Below are 18,768 nucleotides of genomic sequence, written 5' to 3'. Positions count from 1 at the left end.
GGGGACACATTTTTAGACATCCCTTTTTGGGATGGGAAAAAGTGAGAAAAGGGAGAATCAGAGAAGATGGAAAGCAGTGGGGGGAGGGGAGGGCAGGCCCAGCCCCGAGTGACCCACACAGGCCTTCCCCTCCGCGCCTCCAGCTCCCTCTTTTCCCTGTGCCCCCACAGTGACCCGGCCGGCAGCTCCCGTATCCTGAGGTCAAGGCGCACCCACCCCTGCACTCCACCGGGCACCTTGGGTAATGGGGGCTCCGTGGGCGCAGCAGAAGCGCAGTCCGGCCCCGGCCCCTCGAGGCTGGGGCTCCGCTGCTCGTGCGTCCTCTGCATTTAGACAGCATTTAGGCCAAGAGCGTGAAAGGGAGAGATTTATTCAGACAGATGCGCGATGCCCACAAAGCCCGGATTTCTAACGATTTGCGAAATGTGAAGTCTGAAGGAAGCCCTCACCAAGCCACAGAGAGACGGACGGACCAACCCGGCCAGGTCACGCCTGCGAGCGTGTCCCCCTCCATGCCCCGGGGCGGGAGGTAGGGGCGTGTGTCCAGGGGGTCCGCAGCAGAGCTGTCCCAGAGGAGGGTCGGAGCGCTCTGGGGAGCAGGGAGGTGGGGTCCTGCGGAAGCTGGCGGGGCGTCTCCAAGTGGGAGGGACGTGGCGCCGGGACCCACTCCCACTCGGGTCTCCCATCCTGCGCCGAGAATCCTCAGAAGGTCCAGTTTAACTTAAACTTCCAGATTTTTCCATGGAAAGTGGAGGCGACCAGTTCCTGGAAACAAACACCCAAGTGCCACGTGACCTGGCCTGGGAATGGGTGTCGCATCCCGTCCCTGACTGGGAGAGAGGAGCTGACGCCAGCCTTCGCCGAGCGACACCGGGTGGACGGTCCTCCGGGCCCTCGTGGCTCCCCTGCCGTTGCTCGGGACGCGTGCACCGTCCTCCACCTCGGTGGCCAAGGCTGAGTTAGCTACCCTGTAACTCATCTTTTCCAGCACCTGGCTAAATGTTCATGCAGTTACCGTCCTCTCAAGAAAACACGAAGGGGGATTTTCTGCCCCAAACTGCCCAAGCTGAGTTTTATTAACTATTCGTCTGTTCATGGCGGCCAGATGCAGTGATTAAGTGGGTCAGCCTTCACGACGCCGGAATGTGGCCAAGACTCGGGGGCTCTTCGCAGCCAGCAGGTGGGCGGGGCCCCACAGGACTCGGCCAGGTTCTCGCAAGCTCACTGGCCTCTCTGGACAGGCCTTGAGAAGGGCGCTCCTAGCCACGAGGTAAAGGCCCCGACCTCACCGCGGGAGTCCCGAGCTTAGGCGGTGACAGCAGGGGGGTGGGGGGCAACGAGATTATGTTCCTAGGGGCCGAGGTGAGCAGGACACGCCCAGCGGGCGCACCCCCGCTGCAGCTCTGACTCTCCCTGGGAGTGCGGGCAGGGCGGGGGGACCACCAGGCTGCTCCCGGGCCGCTGGCCTCACTGGGCAGGCATGCGTGCTGCAGGGCAACATGCGTGTGCACACACATAGCCACAGGTGTGCATGCGTACACACACACACGCACGTATGCACGAATACACGTGTGCACGGTGCATAGACGTGCACACACACACGTGCAAGTACATTCATGTGCCGACTCACGCATGCACCTGCTCACACGTACGCGTACAAGCACACACACACATGCATGTGCACACACTCACGTGTGTGTACCCGCACCAGGAGGGTCCCTACTGTCTCCTTTTGTGCACACATGCTTACATACACTGACACACGCACACATAGCCTTGCACATGTATATACACTCGCCCATACACACATACCTATGTAGGCCCCCACACTGTGTACACACTTTTATACTTGTACACCTGCAGTGTACACATACACACTCACACTCGTGCACACTCACAGCATCCACGCATATGCAAACACTCTTGTGCACGTACGTGTATACACTCACACGTGCACACGTATACACAGGCACGCACTCATGTACACACGCTCCCACGCAGGCGCACACTCGTGCACACACGCACTCACACGCGCGCGCGCACCCGTGCACACACGCACTCACACACGCGCGCACACCCGTGCACACACGCACTCACGCGCGCGCGCACCCGTGCACACACGCACTCACACGCGCGCGCGCACCCGTGCACACACGCACTCACACGCGCGCGCACACTCGTGCACACACGCACTCACACACGCGCACGCACACCCGTGCACACACGCACTCACGCGCGCGCGCACCCGTGCACACACGCACTCACACGCGCGCGCACCCGTGCACACACGCACTCACACGCGCACGCAGCCCACCCTCTCCTCTGGCACCACCCCCCGTGCTGTGGGCGGGGCCACTCAAGACCTCACGTCCCCGTTCACCGAGACCGTGGACTGCGCGCCAACCAGCCCCTGCTGGTCCCCTGCCCTCTGGAAGCGGTTCCTGATGAGCTTGTAGATGGCAAAGCCAGGGATGGCTAGGCAGGGCACCCCGGCCACGACGACCACCACGCCGTACACCCAGTTCGGGTACTTCACTTTCTGGGATTTGGGAAATTCCTCCTGGAGAGAGAGAGCGACCTTGGGGTGAGCAGACGAGGCAGCCGGGGCCTCCCTCGGGGCGAAATGCCCTCTCCCCCGTGTGACTCCCTCCTGGCCTCCAGGCTGAAGGGCGGGGGAGCCGGCCCCCAGCCCCACCGCGGAGGCCCAGGGCTCACGTAGGCCGGGTTCCAGACGCTGTACACGAGCTCCTCGTTGACGCTGATCACGAGGAAGAACAGGAAGATGGTCAGCATGAGCAGGGGGCTCACCACCCTCCACGTGACCTGCCAGAAGATGCTGGGCTTGTGGCCGATCATGAACTCGATGTCCCTGTTGAACCTGGAAGCAGAGACCGAGGGGACTGTCGCCGGTGCACACCGAGATGCCTTTCATCCCAAGACGGCGGAGGGCAGGCAGCCTCTCCACCCCCAGACAGACGGTCCCAGTCCTGCCACGCCGCACCCTGACCCGTCACATCCTTCTGGGCAAAGGTGCACCTCCCCGAGGAAGACCACCGTGGGTGCAGCAGAAGCCGATCTGTAGCCTCTGAGAACCCCCGCCGCCCCACCGCGCCACTGCCCAGCTGGACTGTGGACTCGCGTCAGAGGTGGCCCCGGGCAGGCACTGATGCAAAGGAGGGGCTGGAACTTCTGGGGATGGAGGAGGGAAGCCGTCGAAGCCTCTGCCTCAGCCTCCTTGGCATGGCAGCAGCCCTGACCTTGGGGAACCTCACCATCTCCCCCTGTCCTGTGCCCAGTGCCCTTCTGCACAGATGCGTTTGTCATCTGCAGAAATCAGAACAAAGTGGGCAGAGCGTAAACGTGAGCCGTCCAGGGCCCGGCGAACACAGACGATGCTGCTGGAGAAGCGCAGGTGCCCGGGCCTCGTCCCCCGTGGGGCCCAGGAGCCCCGTGACCGGACGCTTCTGCTCGGCCCGTCCTCCCCGAGGCAAGTGATACAGGGCAGCTGCCCCGGGCCAGTGTCTGGCTTCAACAGTCTTCCGGCTGTTCACAGAGGGATGTGCTCTCTCAGACAGTTTCACACCTGCTGCAAGGTCAGCATCACACATGCGGTGACATCCGTACCTTTCCATCCGCACGTCCCTCCCTGACGTCTGCTGATGCTACACACAGCAGGTCTCCCAAGTGCGCCTCAGTCTCCCCACGGCGCCACCAGGCTGGTTCAAGTTGTGTTGCGAGTGAACCCCCTGCACGTGTGTCCTTACACACGCGCGTGCTCTTGGGGGTGCAGGGAAGGGGTCCCAAGGTGGCTCCCTCTATGGGTTTCCAGCAGATTATTTCTGGAGCTGTGGTGAGTCCAGCTCCTACTAAGAGCCCAGGGACCGTCTTCTGGGTCCCCACCGATCCCCGATGCCCCGAACGGCTGGCCAAGGGATGGCTGACCAGGCCACACTTGTCTGCCTTTCTTTGCCTGAGAAGCCCTCCCCAGACCCCAGGGAGCAGCCCTGGCTGTGCAGCCCTGGCTGTGCACCCCACAGGTGGGGTGCTGGGGAAGCCCCTCTACCCACAGCAAGCGGCCTGCCTGTGCACCCACCCTGGCTTCTCTCACCCACCCCGAGACTGTGCTATCTCCTTCCGCTGCTGCCAGCGCTTATCCTGGGGCCTGGGAGCATCCGGAGGCTGGAGGGGGTACGGTTTGCATGCATGCGGGACCCCTCTTCTCTCCCTGTCGCCCTCCCAGGGCCAGGCCCCTGCCTACACCACGCCGGGCCGGAAGGGAGATGCAGGCTTGGTCCCGTGTCTTCGCGGGCCTGCCGCCCCTTGTCCTGCCCCGAACGCATCCCTTTGTCCCGTGATGGGAATGTCCCCTGGCCATTAGAGATGGTCCTTCGCCTTCCCTCTTACCTGTCTATGCCGTACACGTAGACGACGGAGAACATCTCGAAGAAGGCAACGGTGAGCAGGGGGATGGAGCCCGCGTACCTGTCCAGCAGGGACAGCCAGTACTGGCCGGAGTTCAGCGTGAAAACTAAGGCGAGGAGGTACGTCCCCAAGCAGATGAGGCCTGCGGGGCACAGCAGGGCCATTGTCGCCGGGGCAGAGCGGGCCGCCGGGGACCCAGGCCCCACATCTGCACCACGGCCGAGACCCCCGGAGCCGGTCCTCCCAGCTCTGCCCGCACAGCCCCGGCCCCGGTCCGGCCTACCTGTAAGCAGCTCCTTGGGCCACTTTTTGGGGATGACGTTGAGGTCCTGCAGGGGCACCACCACACCCTCCATGTTCCCGAACATGGACGACAGGCCCAGACAGAACAGCATGATAAAGAAGAGCACGGACCAGAGCGGGGCCGCCGGCATCCTGGTGATGGCCTCGGTGAACACGATGAACGCCAGCCCGGTGCCCTCCACACCCTGCAGGGTGCGGCAGGCGCGTCACCCAGGGGCCAGGCTGGCCCTGTTGTCAGACGGCCCCCCGCCCGCCAGCCAGCACCACGCGAATACGGCTGACGGGAGCCATTCGGGGAAACGACCAGATCTCGTCTTTTAGCCCTAAGCGTATTTTAAACCTGAGCTCGGAGGGACTGAGCGGGGAACCGGCAGCCCCCGCAGGACCCACGCAGGGCCGGGATCCCATCAGAAGCCGGGGCCCAAGGCAGCATAGCAGCGTTTACGCCAGGGCCCAGGACACAAGGACTCAGCTCCGCGCAGAAGGGTGGGAGGCTGAGGGGCATCGTCACCAGCGGCCTGGTGCCCACACCGCGGAGGAGCGTGTCCGGGGGTCTAAGAGCCCAGACCCCGTGGAAAAGACAAAAGCACGTCTGCGCTGCCCGGGGCGTGGGGAGGGGGGCAGGAGCTCTGCTGACGGAGGACGTCCAAGGTGCGGGACTGCGTGAACTTACGGCGTAAACTTACTAAAACCCTGCAAACTGCGCTGGACACGGGAGAGCTTCCAGGTGAGAACTGACACCTCGATAAGGTTGCTTTTTAAAAAGAAAGGAAATTCAGTCTCTTGGCGGGGGAGGGGGTCACTGTGACTTCGTCCCTCTCACCCGGGGCTCCCAGGGGAGAGCCAGGCAGGGAGGACCCTCTGCTCTGTGTCCACTCCTGGCGAGATTGTGCTGTTGCCGGAGAAACAGTGCCAGGCCCCCACAATGCTCCACGTGCCCTGAAATGTCGGGTGGCTCCAAATAAGAAAATTGCAAAAACAAAATTAGTAAATGTTGGCCCACGAGCATCACAGAATGAAACGTCACTAATCTTGGAGCTGGTGTTCAAAGCATTTGTGCGTCAGGCGAGGGTTTCCCAGCACCGTGACAGCCACAGGCCGTCAAGCAATTTCAAAAGTACAGTTATGGGCTTCCCTGGTGGCGCAGTGGTTGAGAGTCCGCCTGCCGACGCAGGGGACGCGGGTTCGTGCCGCGGTCCGGGAAGATCCCACATGCCGCGGAGCGGCTGGGCCCGTGAGCCATGGCCGCTGAGCCTGCGCGTCCGGAGCCTGTGCTCCGCAGCGGGAGAGGCCAAAACAGTGAGAGGCCCGCGTACCGCAAAAAAAAAAAAAAAAAAAAAAAAAAAGTACAGTTATAATGACTCTGCCCTTTTTGCAGAAGAAATTAAAGTAAAAATGGACCCCGGGGTGTTTTTGTGTGTTTGACCTGAGGCCATGGAGAGGTCAGGCCCATGGGGGCCCTTGGGTCCCTGCCTCTGCATCTCAGGGCCTCACACTTGGGGCTCGTGGCCCAGCAGACGCTGGTGACCTAGACCCGGCGCCCAAGGGGCAGGAGGGGCAGGGTGGGCCGGCACGTGGCAGGGGGACGGGTCTGTCAGAACTGAGCTCCCGGGGGAAGCTTGGTGTCCACCCAAGGTGCCCGCTGCCCTGCCTCGCGGCCCAAGGTGCCTACCTCCGAGAGGAAGGTGTTCATGTCGCACGTCTGGAACTTGAGCTCTGCGTAGGCCGCGGGGTTGGAGGCATTGCACCACTGCTGCATCTCGGCGAAGTTCTCCTGTGTCACGTTGCCTTCAGGCAGGTCGAACCCATTGATGAGTGTCAAGATGTTCCTGGAAAGAGAGTGAGGCTGACTCCAGCCCCGGGCGGGCTAGATGTTCCTGGAAAGAGAGTGAGGCTGACTCCAGCCCTGGGCGGGCTCCCTGGAGGCGGAGGCGAGGGGCGGGGACGCAGCGGCCACCCGGGCGCCAGCCGGCCACTCACGCGCTGAAGCAGTCATCGAAGCGCTCGGTGGCCCGGAAGCCGATGATGGAGTAGACCACGGTGGCCGCGTACACGGACGTGAAGCCGTTGATCACAGACACGATGACCGAATCCATCTCGCAGTTGTTGCTGCGGACGAAAGCGGCTTCAGTGACCACAGGCCCGGGGACGCCGTGTCCACCCGGCCAGCCCGCACCGGCACGAGTGGGACGGCCAGAGCCATCGGGCCAGCCTGGGACGGAGCCGCCCCAGGCATGGATGGGGGAGGGGGCTCTCGGACAGCCCGCCCGATGCCAGGTGACGGTCCCCAAGCCCTGCTGCGACCTGGTGGCCCCTCGGTGCCCCCACAGGCCCTGGGGACCCCAGAGCTGGAGCCGGAGATGCCTGTGTTCAAGTCTCTGCTGGGCCAGCGTCTGCTCTGGGCCCGGGAGGTGACTCGTCAGCCCCACGCGGGCAGGACGGCCTGGACCTTACAGCCCGCCAGCCACAGAGGCTTCAAAGAGGCGGCGTGGGCCAGGTGTCCCCCACCCCCTGGCCGGGACCCCTTCTGCCGGCCGCAGGCCCTCACGGCTGAGGACGCCCCCCTCCACCTGGACACCCGAAGCCTCCCTCAGCTCAGCACATGACCACTGACCTCCCCCCTCCCCGCTGCTGACAACACCATCCTTCCAGGCGCTTCCATCAGGAGCCCCAGGGAAATGCAAGTCAAACCACAGTGAGACGCCACGGCACACCCACCGAGGCGGCCGGAACCAAAACATTTGAGAGTGACGGGTGGGCGTGAGGGTGTGGAGAGACCAGGGCCGCGCACACGGCCCTGGGGGGGCTGTGAGGTGGGGGGGCCGCGGTGGAGAACGGCGCCCCAGATGCTTAGACCTCGAGCCGCCCTGCAGCCCGCCAGCCCTGCCCCTTGGGGTACCCCTGTGGGGAGCCAGAACAGGCGCACGCGGAGCTTGGACGCGAGCGTTCACGGCAGCCGGAAAGTGGACACAGCCAGGTGCCGGCGGCCACGGGACGGTACACGGAGCCCGGCGTGGCCCGTCCACAGGCCTCAGGGCGACTCAGCCACGCAAGGAAGGAGCCTGACGAACCCCGAGGGCCAAGTTCAGTGGGAGGAGCCAGACACAGAGGGCGGAGCCTGGTGGAGGCCGCATCTGTGAGATGCCGGGAGGGGCTGACCCCCGGGGAGAAAGCGGCTGAGTGTTCCGGGGCCGGGGAGGGTGCGGGCTTTCTCTCGGGGGTTGGAAATATTCTGGGATTAGCGGCAATCGTTGCATGACCGTGAACACACGAAAAGCCACGGGACTGTGCGCTTTAAAGGGGGCGGGTGTGTGCGGCTGGAAGCAGCTGAATCTTCACCCTCAACTACCCCCCACCCCCCGCCGCCAATCCGCTGGGCCTCACGGCGCCCCCGGCCTGGGCGACCTCACTCGGCGCCCCCGGCCTGGGCGACCTCACTCGGCGCCCACCCGCCGTCGGAGCCTTTGTTCACGTGCTCTGGAGGCCCAGCCCGCTCTGACGCCAAGCCGGCCCAGCCCCCGGCTCCAGACCCCTCGCCCTGCTCGGTTCTTCCTTTTCTCCGAGTCTCTCATTGCCTGCGACCTGACAGAAGCTCACCGTGCTGGTGCGCCTCTGCCGGACGCGTGGACGCGGGACCCAGGAGCGTGGGTCCTGGCGTGTGGGAGGCGGGGGCGGGCACTCCGTAAGTGCTTATGAGATGAGCGGACACCGCTGCGCTCCCCTGGAGGCCCTGGGGTGGGTGGTGTGGGTGTGGGTGTCTGTCTGGGGTGGACGGCGCGGGATACCGAGGGGTGGGGGACGGAGGGGGTAGCAGCAGCGCTCGCTGCCGCAAGGGCTAAGGCACAAAGGGGAGGCGAAAGGGTAAGCAGGTCCCGCCCGCCCGGACCGGCGCCTCTGGAGAGCGCGCGTCCCTTCCCTTCACGCTCACGGCAGGTCCGATGTGGAGACTGAGGCTCTGAGCACCGGAACACCTGGTGGAGTGACAACCCTGCCGCCCACGGGACCCTCTGTCCCTCGTACTCACTGGACAGAGTTGTAGCTGGAGAAGGAGATGAGGCCCCCAAAGGCCAGCGAGAAGGAGTAGAAGACCTGGGCCCCCGCGTCGAGCCAGGTGACTGGGTTGGCCAACTCCGTGACCTGCGGCCAAACAGACACCTTCGGCTGTGCGCCGCTGACGCGGGGGCGTGGGAGACACAGGAGGGGCGCCCAGGGGGGACGGGAGCCTGGAGGCAAGGTGACGGCCGAGGCCACCGGCAGGCGGTCAGAGGGAAAACGGCCCCGAGGAGACAGCTGATGACCCTCCACCCAGAGCCGCAGCTGAGCCGGCCCATGACCCGCACAGGCCCGGCCCACATGCAGGGACCCTGGGACCAGGCAGGCGCTGCAGTGCCCAGGCCAGCGGGTGGCCGGCGGGGACTCACGTTGGGCGTGAAGAGGAAGATAATGCCACTGGAAGCTCCCTTCAGTGTCAGGCCCCGGATCAGGAAGATGGTCAGGACGACGTAGGGCAGCGTGGACGTGACGTACACGGCCTGGGGAGGTGGCAGGTGTGGGACGAAGGAGGCCGGAGCGGGGGTGGGGGCCCCGGCCTCGAAGAGGAGGGCTGGCCACATGGGACCTGCGCTGCTCTCCTCCGTGCGCCCCGGGACCCAGCCTCCCTCTCTGGTTTCTATGTTCTGCTGTGAACATGGTTACTGTTTAGCTCTGCCCATCAGACGGACGTCACTGTCACTCCCCCACTCGGCTTCTTAAACATGTGCTCGAGAGCCACCTGGTCCAGCACCGAGTCTGTGGCGCGGGCCTGGGTGACCGGCACAGCCCTCCCGGACAGAGGGCACGCGGGGGCTGGGCCCCGGAGCTGGCTGAAGGGGCGGCAGCTTGGGCGTGGCCCCCCGACGCCCCCAGGGGTGGGCAGCAGCTTGGGCATGGCCCCCCCCCCGCCGTCCCCGCACCTTCCCGGTGGTCTCGATGCCGCGGATGGTGCACACGTAGAGCACGCTCCAGGCGCACGTCAGGCACAGCAGGATCCACCACTGCACGGAGCCCGAGTCGTCGATGGCGGTGGACACGTTGAGGGTCTCCCGGTACCAGTAGTAATCCACGGAGGAGCTGCGGGCACACTCCTCCACGTAGCCTGGCACGGGCGCCCGCGTCAGTGTGGGTCACAGAGCGCACGGACCCCCAGGAAGGAAACTCGGGCCCAGGTCCCAGGGCACTGATGCCAGGGGTGCAGTGCGCCTGTGCCCAGGCATACACGTGTGTGCACACCCACACAGACACACGCAACAGACAATACGCACGCGACGTACTAGCAGGTGTGTGCGCACGCGGGCACGCTTGCATGCGATCGTGTGCACGTGCGCTACTTGTGTACATGGTTAGCATATGCACACACCAAACGGACTTGTATGCAAACCCAGGTACAGGCACACAATGCACACACCCTTGCACACGTGTGGCGTGCACACAGGGCCTCGACTGCCTGCCTTCTCCCCCCACCCCCACCCCACGGCACTCAGCCATTCGGGGATCACCAGTCTTTGGGGGTCCCAGGCCGGAGCCCACACCGGGCAGCTCTGTTCAACCTCACACACTCTCGCCACTCTGAGCCCCAGGGTCCCAGGGTCCTGATTGCCCCCCAGGCTCACGGAACCACAGAGAGACCCTGTCAAGGGGGGCATGGTCTAATCCTGGCAGACCTCCCCTCACCCTCACCCCGCCCCCATCCCCAGAGACAGGAAGTTGCCCTGAACGGTCCCAGTGCGGCCAGGGAGCCCTCGGGGGCAGGGCCCGCCCCTCTCTGTGCTCCGGTTTTTGCCAAACTTGGGCTACAACCACGCGAACTTCAGGGAATCAGAGGGCGGCTGCTCGCGGGCCGGCGCCCCCCCCCCAGGCCCTCCAGGGCTCACCTGTCTGGTTGGCGTTGAGCGGGCACTGGCTCCACGGCAGGGGGTCCTGGAAGGAGTTGAAGAAGTACCACATGACCCAGGCGATGATGGTGTTGTAGTAGAGACCCACCATGAAGGACACGAACATGGATGCGATGCCTGAGGGGGGTGGGGAGGTCACCTCTGGGGGAGCCTCCTGGCCCACTGCGTGTGCGTGGACGGAGGCCCCAGACAGCAGGGGGCAGCCCCCGGTGGTCAGCGTCCCTCCAGGTCCCTGCTCTGGGCAGGCCGTGGGGCGCTCCGCTCTCCCCACATGTCTGCCCCTCCCAGGTCCTGCACGCCTGGGGACTCGGGACGTCCTCTGCTGCCTGGTTAGCCCCTGGTGGCCTGGACCCTGCAGCCATACCCCAGGAGATTCTAAGGAAGGGTTTGCAAAGGCCTCAGGGTGGGGGCCGTGGAGTCCCGGGACCTTCCTCTCCCTGAAACGTGAAGGGAAGGAAGGAGGACGGGGTGGGGCTGGCTGCCAACACGCGACCCCAGGCAGGCGCCCAAGTCTGAGTGCAGACACGCACCTACGCCCTTGAGGGCCGGGTGAATGGAGCTCCAGACGCCCACGCTCCCCTTCCGCAGCCGCTGCCCGATGGCGAACTCCAGGTGCAGCAGGGGGATCCCCTCCAGGACCAGCAGGATGAGGAAAGGGATCATAAACGCCCCTGGAGAGGGAGGGGCGGTGTGCAGTCAGGGGGCGGCTCGCTGGACTGCACAGGCCACCTTCACAGGCGTTTGTCACAAACACAAAGGATATCGCCGTCGACAGTGCCCGTGGTGACGGCCAGCGGTGTTGCTGTGGGTGGGGCTCACGCCACCTCCTAACGGGGGCCGGCTCACCCTTGTCTGCCATCCCTGCAGGACGCTGTCTGCGCCACAGCCCCCGGAGGACGAGGGATGGTGTCCACGTGTAGGTGGAGCCCGGGGAGGGGCACGCGCCAGGGTGAGCCCCTCAGCGGGTGTGGACACACGTGGCACCCCACGCAAAGGTAGGGAAGGGCAGAGGGGAGAGGCCAGGGGTTCAGAGGCTGACCCGGACATCTGGCAGGAGGGCATCTGAATCTGAGGCTCAGGGACCCTGCCCTGGGGACGTGCGGGAGCAGACGCAGCACCTGCCGGCCCTGCTCCCTGACGGGCAGCAGGGTCCAGCCTGGCACCGACCAGGAGCCCCGTGAACATCTGCCGAGTGTAAATGAAGGACGGGGACGTGGTGACACCTGCTTTCATGGTGCGTGTGCGCCCACTGGGCTCTGCTACCCAGCCCACAGCGACGCCCCTTCCCACTGCTCTGTCCTCAGCACCACCACCCCCAGCCCCCAAGCCACGGTTGTACCAGCCGCCCTGGCCTGATCCAGGTCGGGCCCCCCAGCTGCTCCCAACACCCTGAACCGGGCTCTGGGGAAAACAGGGGGGGCATTCTAGGTGCACACGGCCTGGCACCGCACCGGGCGCAACGCAGCCGAGATTAGCACAATCGTGGTCACCAAAGGTCGTTACATTAATCGGGACGAAGCTCAAAGCCGAAACTGGGTGATAAGAATTGGAAACACACGACTGCTTCAGGACTCACGAGCGGATCCAGGTCCAGCCCGATGGGGTCGCGCGGTTGGGTTCCCAGGACACCGGGGCTGCCAGCACTGCCCTGGGATGCTCGCTCTGTGGCACTACCTCTCCGCCCCAAGTGGCCGGTGTCCAGCTGTGAACCTACCAAGTGAGGGGGTGCCCCGCATCTGCCCCTCACCCTGGGTGTGACACCCCGTCTGGAGTGTCTGTGCAGCCCCCGTCTCCCTGCCATCCCTGCGCCCACCTCTCCCCCTAGTCCTCCCTGCCCCCGCCTCCTTTCTCCGGCACGCTCATTCTCTGTTCTCCCCCAGATATCTCAAACTCTTCACTTCTGCCCCGCTGTCTCCCAGACCCCAGCCAGGCCACCACCTCCCCACACTGGCCTCCCGGTCAGCGTGCGTGTCACACCCTGAGCTAGAGGTCCTCACTGGCCTGGCGCTGTGTGTGCCGGTGAGTGCACGCATGTGTGCGTTCACACGTGTGTGAGTGTGTGTGCGCCCACGGGTATGTGAATGAGTGTGTATGTGTGAGCATGTGGGCGTGTCCGTATGTATGTGGACACTCGGTGTGAGCGTGCACAGGGATGTGTGTCCTTGTGCAGGTGTGTTTGAGAGTGTGTGTCTGTGTGCACATGCGTGCTGAGCACGCATGTGTGCGTGTGTGTGTCGAGAGGGACTTGGAGGGGCGGGGGGCCCACAGCCTCTGCCAGCCCAGCTTTCCCTTTAGCTCCTGGGTTAGTCCCTCGGCCTTTTCTCTTTTTCCCTCCTCCGTCTGCCTCCACAGAGCCCTCACATTGGGCGGACAGGCCCCAGAGCCCAGTGGCACCTCCGCCCTCCCCGTGGCCCTTCCTCAGTCTCCACGCCAGCACGCTGAGGGGCCATGGGCCGCAAGACTCTCTCCCAACCTGGGGCTGCAGGGACAGGCTTCTTCCGGTTCCAGGGCTGCCAGGGGGCCGAGGGCCAGGAAGCAAGGGGTGTGGGCTGTGACCACGAGGAAAGACCCCAGGAAAAGAAGGCCCAGCAGACGGATCCCCTGAGGGAGGGGAGGGGAGCTGCCCTGGGTCTGGGGACATGGCCGAAGACGTAGGCTCAGGGCAGGGACTCCTGCGATCCCTCTGTCAGTGAAGGTAAAGTTGACATAAGATTTGTCTATCTGACATTTTCTTGGGAGCTTGATTTGAAAATCTTTTGGGCAGAACTACCAAGAAGAAAACAACCCCAGGATTCCAAATCCCGTCCCCTCCCCTCATGAGGCCACTTTTACTCACCCCCACCCCCAGTCTCCCTGCCCCTTCACCTCCAGCAGGAAACTCCTATTCATCCTTGAAAACCTCGCTTGGATACACTTCTTCCAGGAAGCCCCCCCTGCTGCCTGTGGTCCTGGCACCTCTCCCTCCCACAAGTTCCTCGGGGACTAGAGCTTCAAGAGGATGGGAGGGTGGGACCAGCACATGTCCACTGCACCCCAGAGGTGGGCTGGGCCAGGGAGCCCTCCTGTGTGCCCATGCTGTGCAGTCCGCCTGCCCAGTTCCCCCAGCCCTAGCAGCACCAGCAGGAGGCAGGCACTCTGCACCTTGTTCTTTCCAGGGGTGTGCGGTTCTTGGCTTCTTTTCTCTCAAGAAACTCAGGCTCCAGGGAATATGCATCTTCCCTTTTTAAACGGGCTTCCCTTCTGTGGGGGCAGGTGTGGAGGAGGCGGAGGGACAGAGGAAGGAGGGCTGTGGGTCTCAGTGAGGGAGGAAAGCCACGTAAGTGCCCGGTGCCCGGCATGGTTCCAAAGGTCCCCAGAGACGGAGACGGCCCCCACGGAGGGACACACATGCAGAGAGAGATGCGGGGGCAGGAGACGTAAACACCACCCCACCCCACCCCCGCCCCGGGATAACGACATGGAGTTTCTCTCCGAAAATCAGGAAGCCAGACGCCAGACGAGGGAGGAGGGAGCTGCCAGATGAGGGAGGAGGGAGCTGCCAGATGAGGGAGGAGGGAGCTGCCGGACGAGGGAGGAGGGAGCTGCCGGAAGAGGGCCTGGCAGTGGCCCACGTGGCGCAGGTTCGGGTGCGGGGTACCTCTCAGCTTTGGAGTCTCCCGGGGCGCCTCACTTTTGTTTAATCATGAAGGATAATCGCAGACCCTCAGTCGGCTTCCAGGAGGAAAGCGAAGTGGAAACTGAGGCTGCTGCCCTTCCCGTGTCGAGGATTTGCCCGGGGACTTGGGGTGGTCCCGTGCCTGGGCTTGTGTTGGGGGTGGGCAGCAGGTGCCTCAGCTGAGGGCCAGCCTCCCCCGGGCACTGCCCTTCCCCAGACACCCAGGGAGGGGCCGTGGGTCCCCCCGCCATTTCCCCAAATGACACCACCGCCCGCCCTCACCCAGGGCCTGCCCTGCATCCCTGCCAGTCCCGTGATCTGGACTTAGTGCCCGGGAGACCCTGCTCGGCTGCCGCGGAGCCGACCTGCGGGAGGGGCCCAAGCCGCGCGGGCGGGTCCTGCCCTCCCCGGGCCTGGTCCACCCTGCTGGTCTGTGCGGTCCCAGTCAACATCTGGCAGAGCGGACCCCTGAAAGGCGTCCAGGTCCCCCAGGCCAGGGGACGCCAGAGCCCCGAGGCACCGCCCTGCGGGCACAGCAGCTGCCCTGAGGGCCTGGGGGCGGAGAGGAGGCCTGGGTTTGTCCAGGGCCTAGAGGTCACGACCCCAGAAGTGGGACCACCCGGGACCCCGCACTCCCGCGGGCCCTGCTCTGCCCTCCTCGCCTGGGCCCTGTCCCCTGCGGGAGCACCCAGCCCGTGTGTGCCCCGGGTCTGCTGGACGGGCAGAGGTGGCCATCGCAGAGGGAGTGGACAGAGCCGGGGTGTGGAGACTGGCGATCCAGGCACCCCGGGGGGGCCCACCTCCTGGAAACCCAGATGGCGCGGGGGAGGGCGGGGTGCGGCGTGGGGACCAGGGAGCTGAATGCAAGCGTGGCGCCCGATGCTGGACTCCTGGTCGGAGCAGAAGACAGGCAGTAGGTGCACTGCCCGCTTGCCGGCTGGACATATAACCATGCGTGCGGGGCCCACGGAACGCTCACCGGGGACTTGGGAAGGAGGGGCACAAAGGACGAAGGAGGAGATTCCTGAAGTGAGGCCACCCTGAGGCGTCGAGGGAGGAGCGGTGCGGACGGGTGGGGGAGGGAGGTGGGGAGAGATGCCAGCTTCCCGCACCCCCCAAGCCCAGAAAAGCAGTAGGTTCTTCCCAAGCCCCAGGGAGCTGAAACAGCCGGGGCTCCCACACCCGCCCGCCCATGGGGCTGCTCTGGGCCAGCAAGCTCCTCCTCTGTGGCTGGAGCCAGGAGCCTGCCTGCAGCTCCTTCAGCGCCACAGACCCCTGCTCTCTGCTAACAGCAAACACTCACCCCAGAGCAGAGGCGAGCGGAGGCCAGGCCAGCCCACGGGAGGGTGGAGGCGAGGGCTGCACACCCGCAGCCCCTGCTAGCGGAGACGCCGGGACCCACGGGAGACCCAGAACCAGAGGCCCGTGACTGCAGGGTCCCCCAGGGTCGTGCGGCAGCCGCTCAGCGCGCACGTGGCCACACACGCAGCAAACAGCGGGAAAGCATTGCCGATGCTCAGCCTGGGTCGGGGGCCGGGGGGTCTCTATTGTGGCTTCCGGGGGCCTGGGGGTCTCTATTGTGGCTTCCGGGGGCCTGGGGGTCTCTATTGTGGCTTCCGGGGGCCTGGGGGTCTTTACTGTGGCTTCCGGGGGCCTGGGGGTCTTTACTGTGGCTTCCTCTACTTTTCTGTGTTTACTTTTATTCATAATATAAAGTTTAAAGTAAAGTAAAAGATCGTCTGCTTCTTGAATGACCCAAAACTCCTGGAAATAACTGGAGACAAAGTAAGTTTTCACCAAGCCAGAACGGACGGTCAGGGTGGGAGGAGGTCAAGAACCTTCAAAGGCGGCATTTTCTCCGCAAGCTGGACAACCACCCCCCTCCCTCCTAGCTGGCTCTGCGGGGGCTGAACGTCACCCTGATGGGTCCCCGGCCACCCGCTGCCTTGTCCTCAGGGATCGTCTCCCGGGTGTGGAGGACAGGACGCCCAGCTCCTGACCTGTGAGCTGGCCCAGAGGACTGTGGTCAGGCCCTCCGGGGGCGGGGGGGCGGGTGGACCAGAGTCCCGACCTGTCCAGGGCAGGGCGGGCGGCAGCCTCGCCCAGGGTGCCGGGGGCTGGACCTCCACCCTCGCCCAAGCTGAGGAGGGGCGGGGCCGCCTGAGGGAGCCCAGCCGCCTCCGTCAACGGGGTCTGCAGGCCGCTCTCGCGCTGCCCCTCAGGCTCCTGGCCAGCGTGCAGCTGCGCCCGGAAACCCCACTTCCCACGGGGAGCTGTTCCTAGTCAAGGGCCTAGGCTCCCTGGGAGTCTGAGGTCTCGGTTTCTGCTCTGTCACTCTCACTGAAGACCTCGCAGCTGCTGCCCGCGTGGTCCTCCCGGGCGTCCCTGCCCGGCTCTGGGGTCCCAGCCCCCTCTTCTCAGGGACAAACCCCTGGCCTCCACCCACAAAGTGGGTCCATCCCGGGCCCCCCGGGGGCCCACCTGCAGAGGGAGCGTTCAGCCCTTCCTCCCTGCCCACCTCCTGTCCCTGGGCTGGACTCGAGGCTGGGACCCTCCGCCAGGACGGCCCTTCAGGGGCCGTGACCAGCAACTTCCAGAGGGGGGCACCAGCCTCACTGAAGCCGCTGAGAGCCCGGCAAGAACAGGCCGGACTCAGGCTGGGGGTCCTGACCTCGCAGGCTCCCTGGGGCCCCAGGCACAGAGGGAAGCGCAGCCTGGACCAGAGGCTCAGAGGACACACCCTCGCAGACACTCGGGAGCTCGAGCCCTTGGGGGCGGCACTGCGGGGACCCCGGGAGGCCACCTCCACGTCTGCTCTTCTGGTGGACACTCGTGTCACAAAGCCTGGGAGAGCCCGCAGCTTCCTCAGAGTTAGAACTGACTCAGGCCACTGGAGGGCGCTCAAGAGCCCACAGAAGCAGGAGCATCCCCAGAGCATCCGACCCGCCAGCTCTCGGCCGTCCCGTGAGCGCTGCACCTGCCCCAGACCTCCTCCCGGGTCCCGTTCCCCTACCCCAGGCCGGCATGGAAGGTGACACACGGGGCGGGCTCAGCCCGGTGCCCACATGGCAGACTCACCAAGGGCCGGCGTCACTGCCCGTCGGGCCAGCACCTTCCACGCTCAGAGGAGGGGCTTCCCCTGAGGAGCGGCCGGCTCCTCCCTGACCCCCGCCCCCGGGTCAGACCAGGTCTGGGAACGGGGCAGGGCTCCAGGGTGCTGGAGCACGGGGGCCCACCTGACGCGCAGGCCCTGGATGCGCCGGCCCGGCGCGCCCGGAGCCGAGGGGCTTGCCGGCCCCCAGGCCGCAGTGGGGCCTGGGCGGAGGCGTGTGCGTCGCCCGCCCCGCCGCCTACCTCCGCCGTGGCTTTGGCACAGGTAGGGGAAGCGCCACACGTTGCCCAGGCCCACGCAGAAGCCCACGCAGGTGAGCATGTACTGAGCCTTGTTGTCCCACTTCGGCCGGGAGCTGCTCTCCTGCTTCTCCAGGCTCTCCAGCTCGGCCAGCGTGGGGATCCGGGCCTCCAGGCCGGGGTTGGGCAGCAGCAGCCTGACCATGGCGGGCGCAGGTGGGTCCCTCAGGCGCGGCCGGAGCAGAGGGTAAGTGGCCACGGGCCGGAGCCCCAGCACTTTATAGGGAACCTTTGGCACCTCACCCCGAGCACCTGGGCCGAAAGGAAGCGTCAGCAGATCTGGAGGGCGAGTCCACCAGACTGTTAATGCCTTATCTGCAGAGGCGCCGTGGACCCTCCGGGCTGCTCCCTGGCGCTGCCGGCCCCTCCCCCTGTGCAAACGCCAAGGCAGCGGCTCAGGTGAGCCTCGCCCACCCCCACCCCCACCGCGCACACCGGACTCTCCGGGAAGAGGGACCCGATGGTAGGACAGCCGCCTGGCTCTGCAGGACTCGGGCTCTCCGCACCCTCGGAGCCCCGCCCACCGGCCACAGCCCCCCCTGAGGAGGACGGGAGGGGCCCTCTTTCCCCAGCTCTCGCTGCCAGCGCGGGGACGCGGGGCATCCTGACCGCCTTCCAGCTGGAGCCCTGGATCCTGGCAGCAGCCCGCAGCCCTGTCTACGCTGAGCTCGGTGCCGCCTAGACCCTCCGGCCCGAGCTCTGGGCTCTAAATAGGTCCTCAGAGAGCGGGGCCACCGGCGCCCGGTGCCCAGAGCTGCTTCAGGTGGGGCCTCCAGGCTGGGTCCTCATCCCCACGGGCTCTCCTGGGGGCTCAGAGCCATTGCCCTGCCGCCCCCGCCCCTCCCCCGCCCCCCAGCTGGAACCCTCCACCAGCTCCTATGTCTCTACGGGCAAAGGCCTCCGGAGCCTGCAGGCCCTGCCTGCCCTGCCGTGAGCTCTCGCCTAGCCCCCCACTCCGGCCAAGGCCCCTACTGCTCCTCCGGCCCTGCCGCCCTCCGGGTGTCCAGGGGGCCATCCTCCCGCTTCGAGCGAGACACAGACTGCGGG

The 18,768-nt window shown here is 65.6% G+C and overlaps 1 protein-coding gene across 1 annotated transcript; it reads right to left on the bottom strand.

The window, feature by feature from the left end:
- Positions 1-2,356: 2,356 nt before the first annotated feature.
- SLC6A19 (solute carrier family 6 member 19) lies at positions 2,357-17,866 on the bottom strand. Its single transcript, XM_060146822.1, has 12 exons — positions 17,665-17,866; positions 11,186-11,326; positions 10,635-10,772; positions 9,678-9,859; positions 9,147-9,257; positions 8,750-8,862; positions 6,706-6,834; positions 6,398-6,554; positions 4,706-4,910; positions 4,405-4,564; positions 2,716-2,878; positions 2,357-2,560 (listed from the first exon to the last, which is right to left on the bottom strand). The coding sequence occupies exons 1-12, from the start codon at positions 17,864-17,866 to the stop codon at positions 2,357-2,359; spliced, it is 1,905 nt and encodes a 634-aa protein (XP_060002805.1).
- Between the last annotated feature and the right edge of the window lie 902 nt (positions 17,867-18,768).

This window comes from Lagenorhynchus albirostris, chromosome 3, assembly GCF_949774975.1.
Source record: "Lagenorhynchus albirostris chromosome 3, mLagAlb1.1, whole genome shotgun sequence".
NCBI lineage: Eukaryota > Metazoa > Chordata > Mammalia > Artiodactyla > Delphinidae > Lagenorhynchus > Lagenorhynchus albirostris.
The sequence above is the reverse complement of the archived record's forward strand: the minus strand, read 5'-3'. Positions and strand labels throughout refer to the sequence as shown.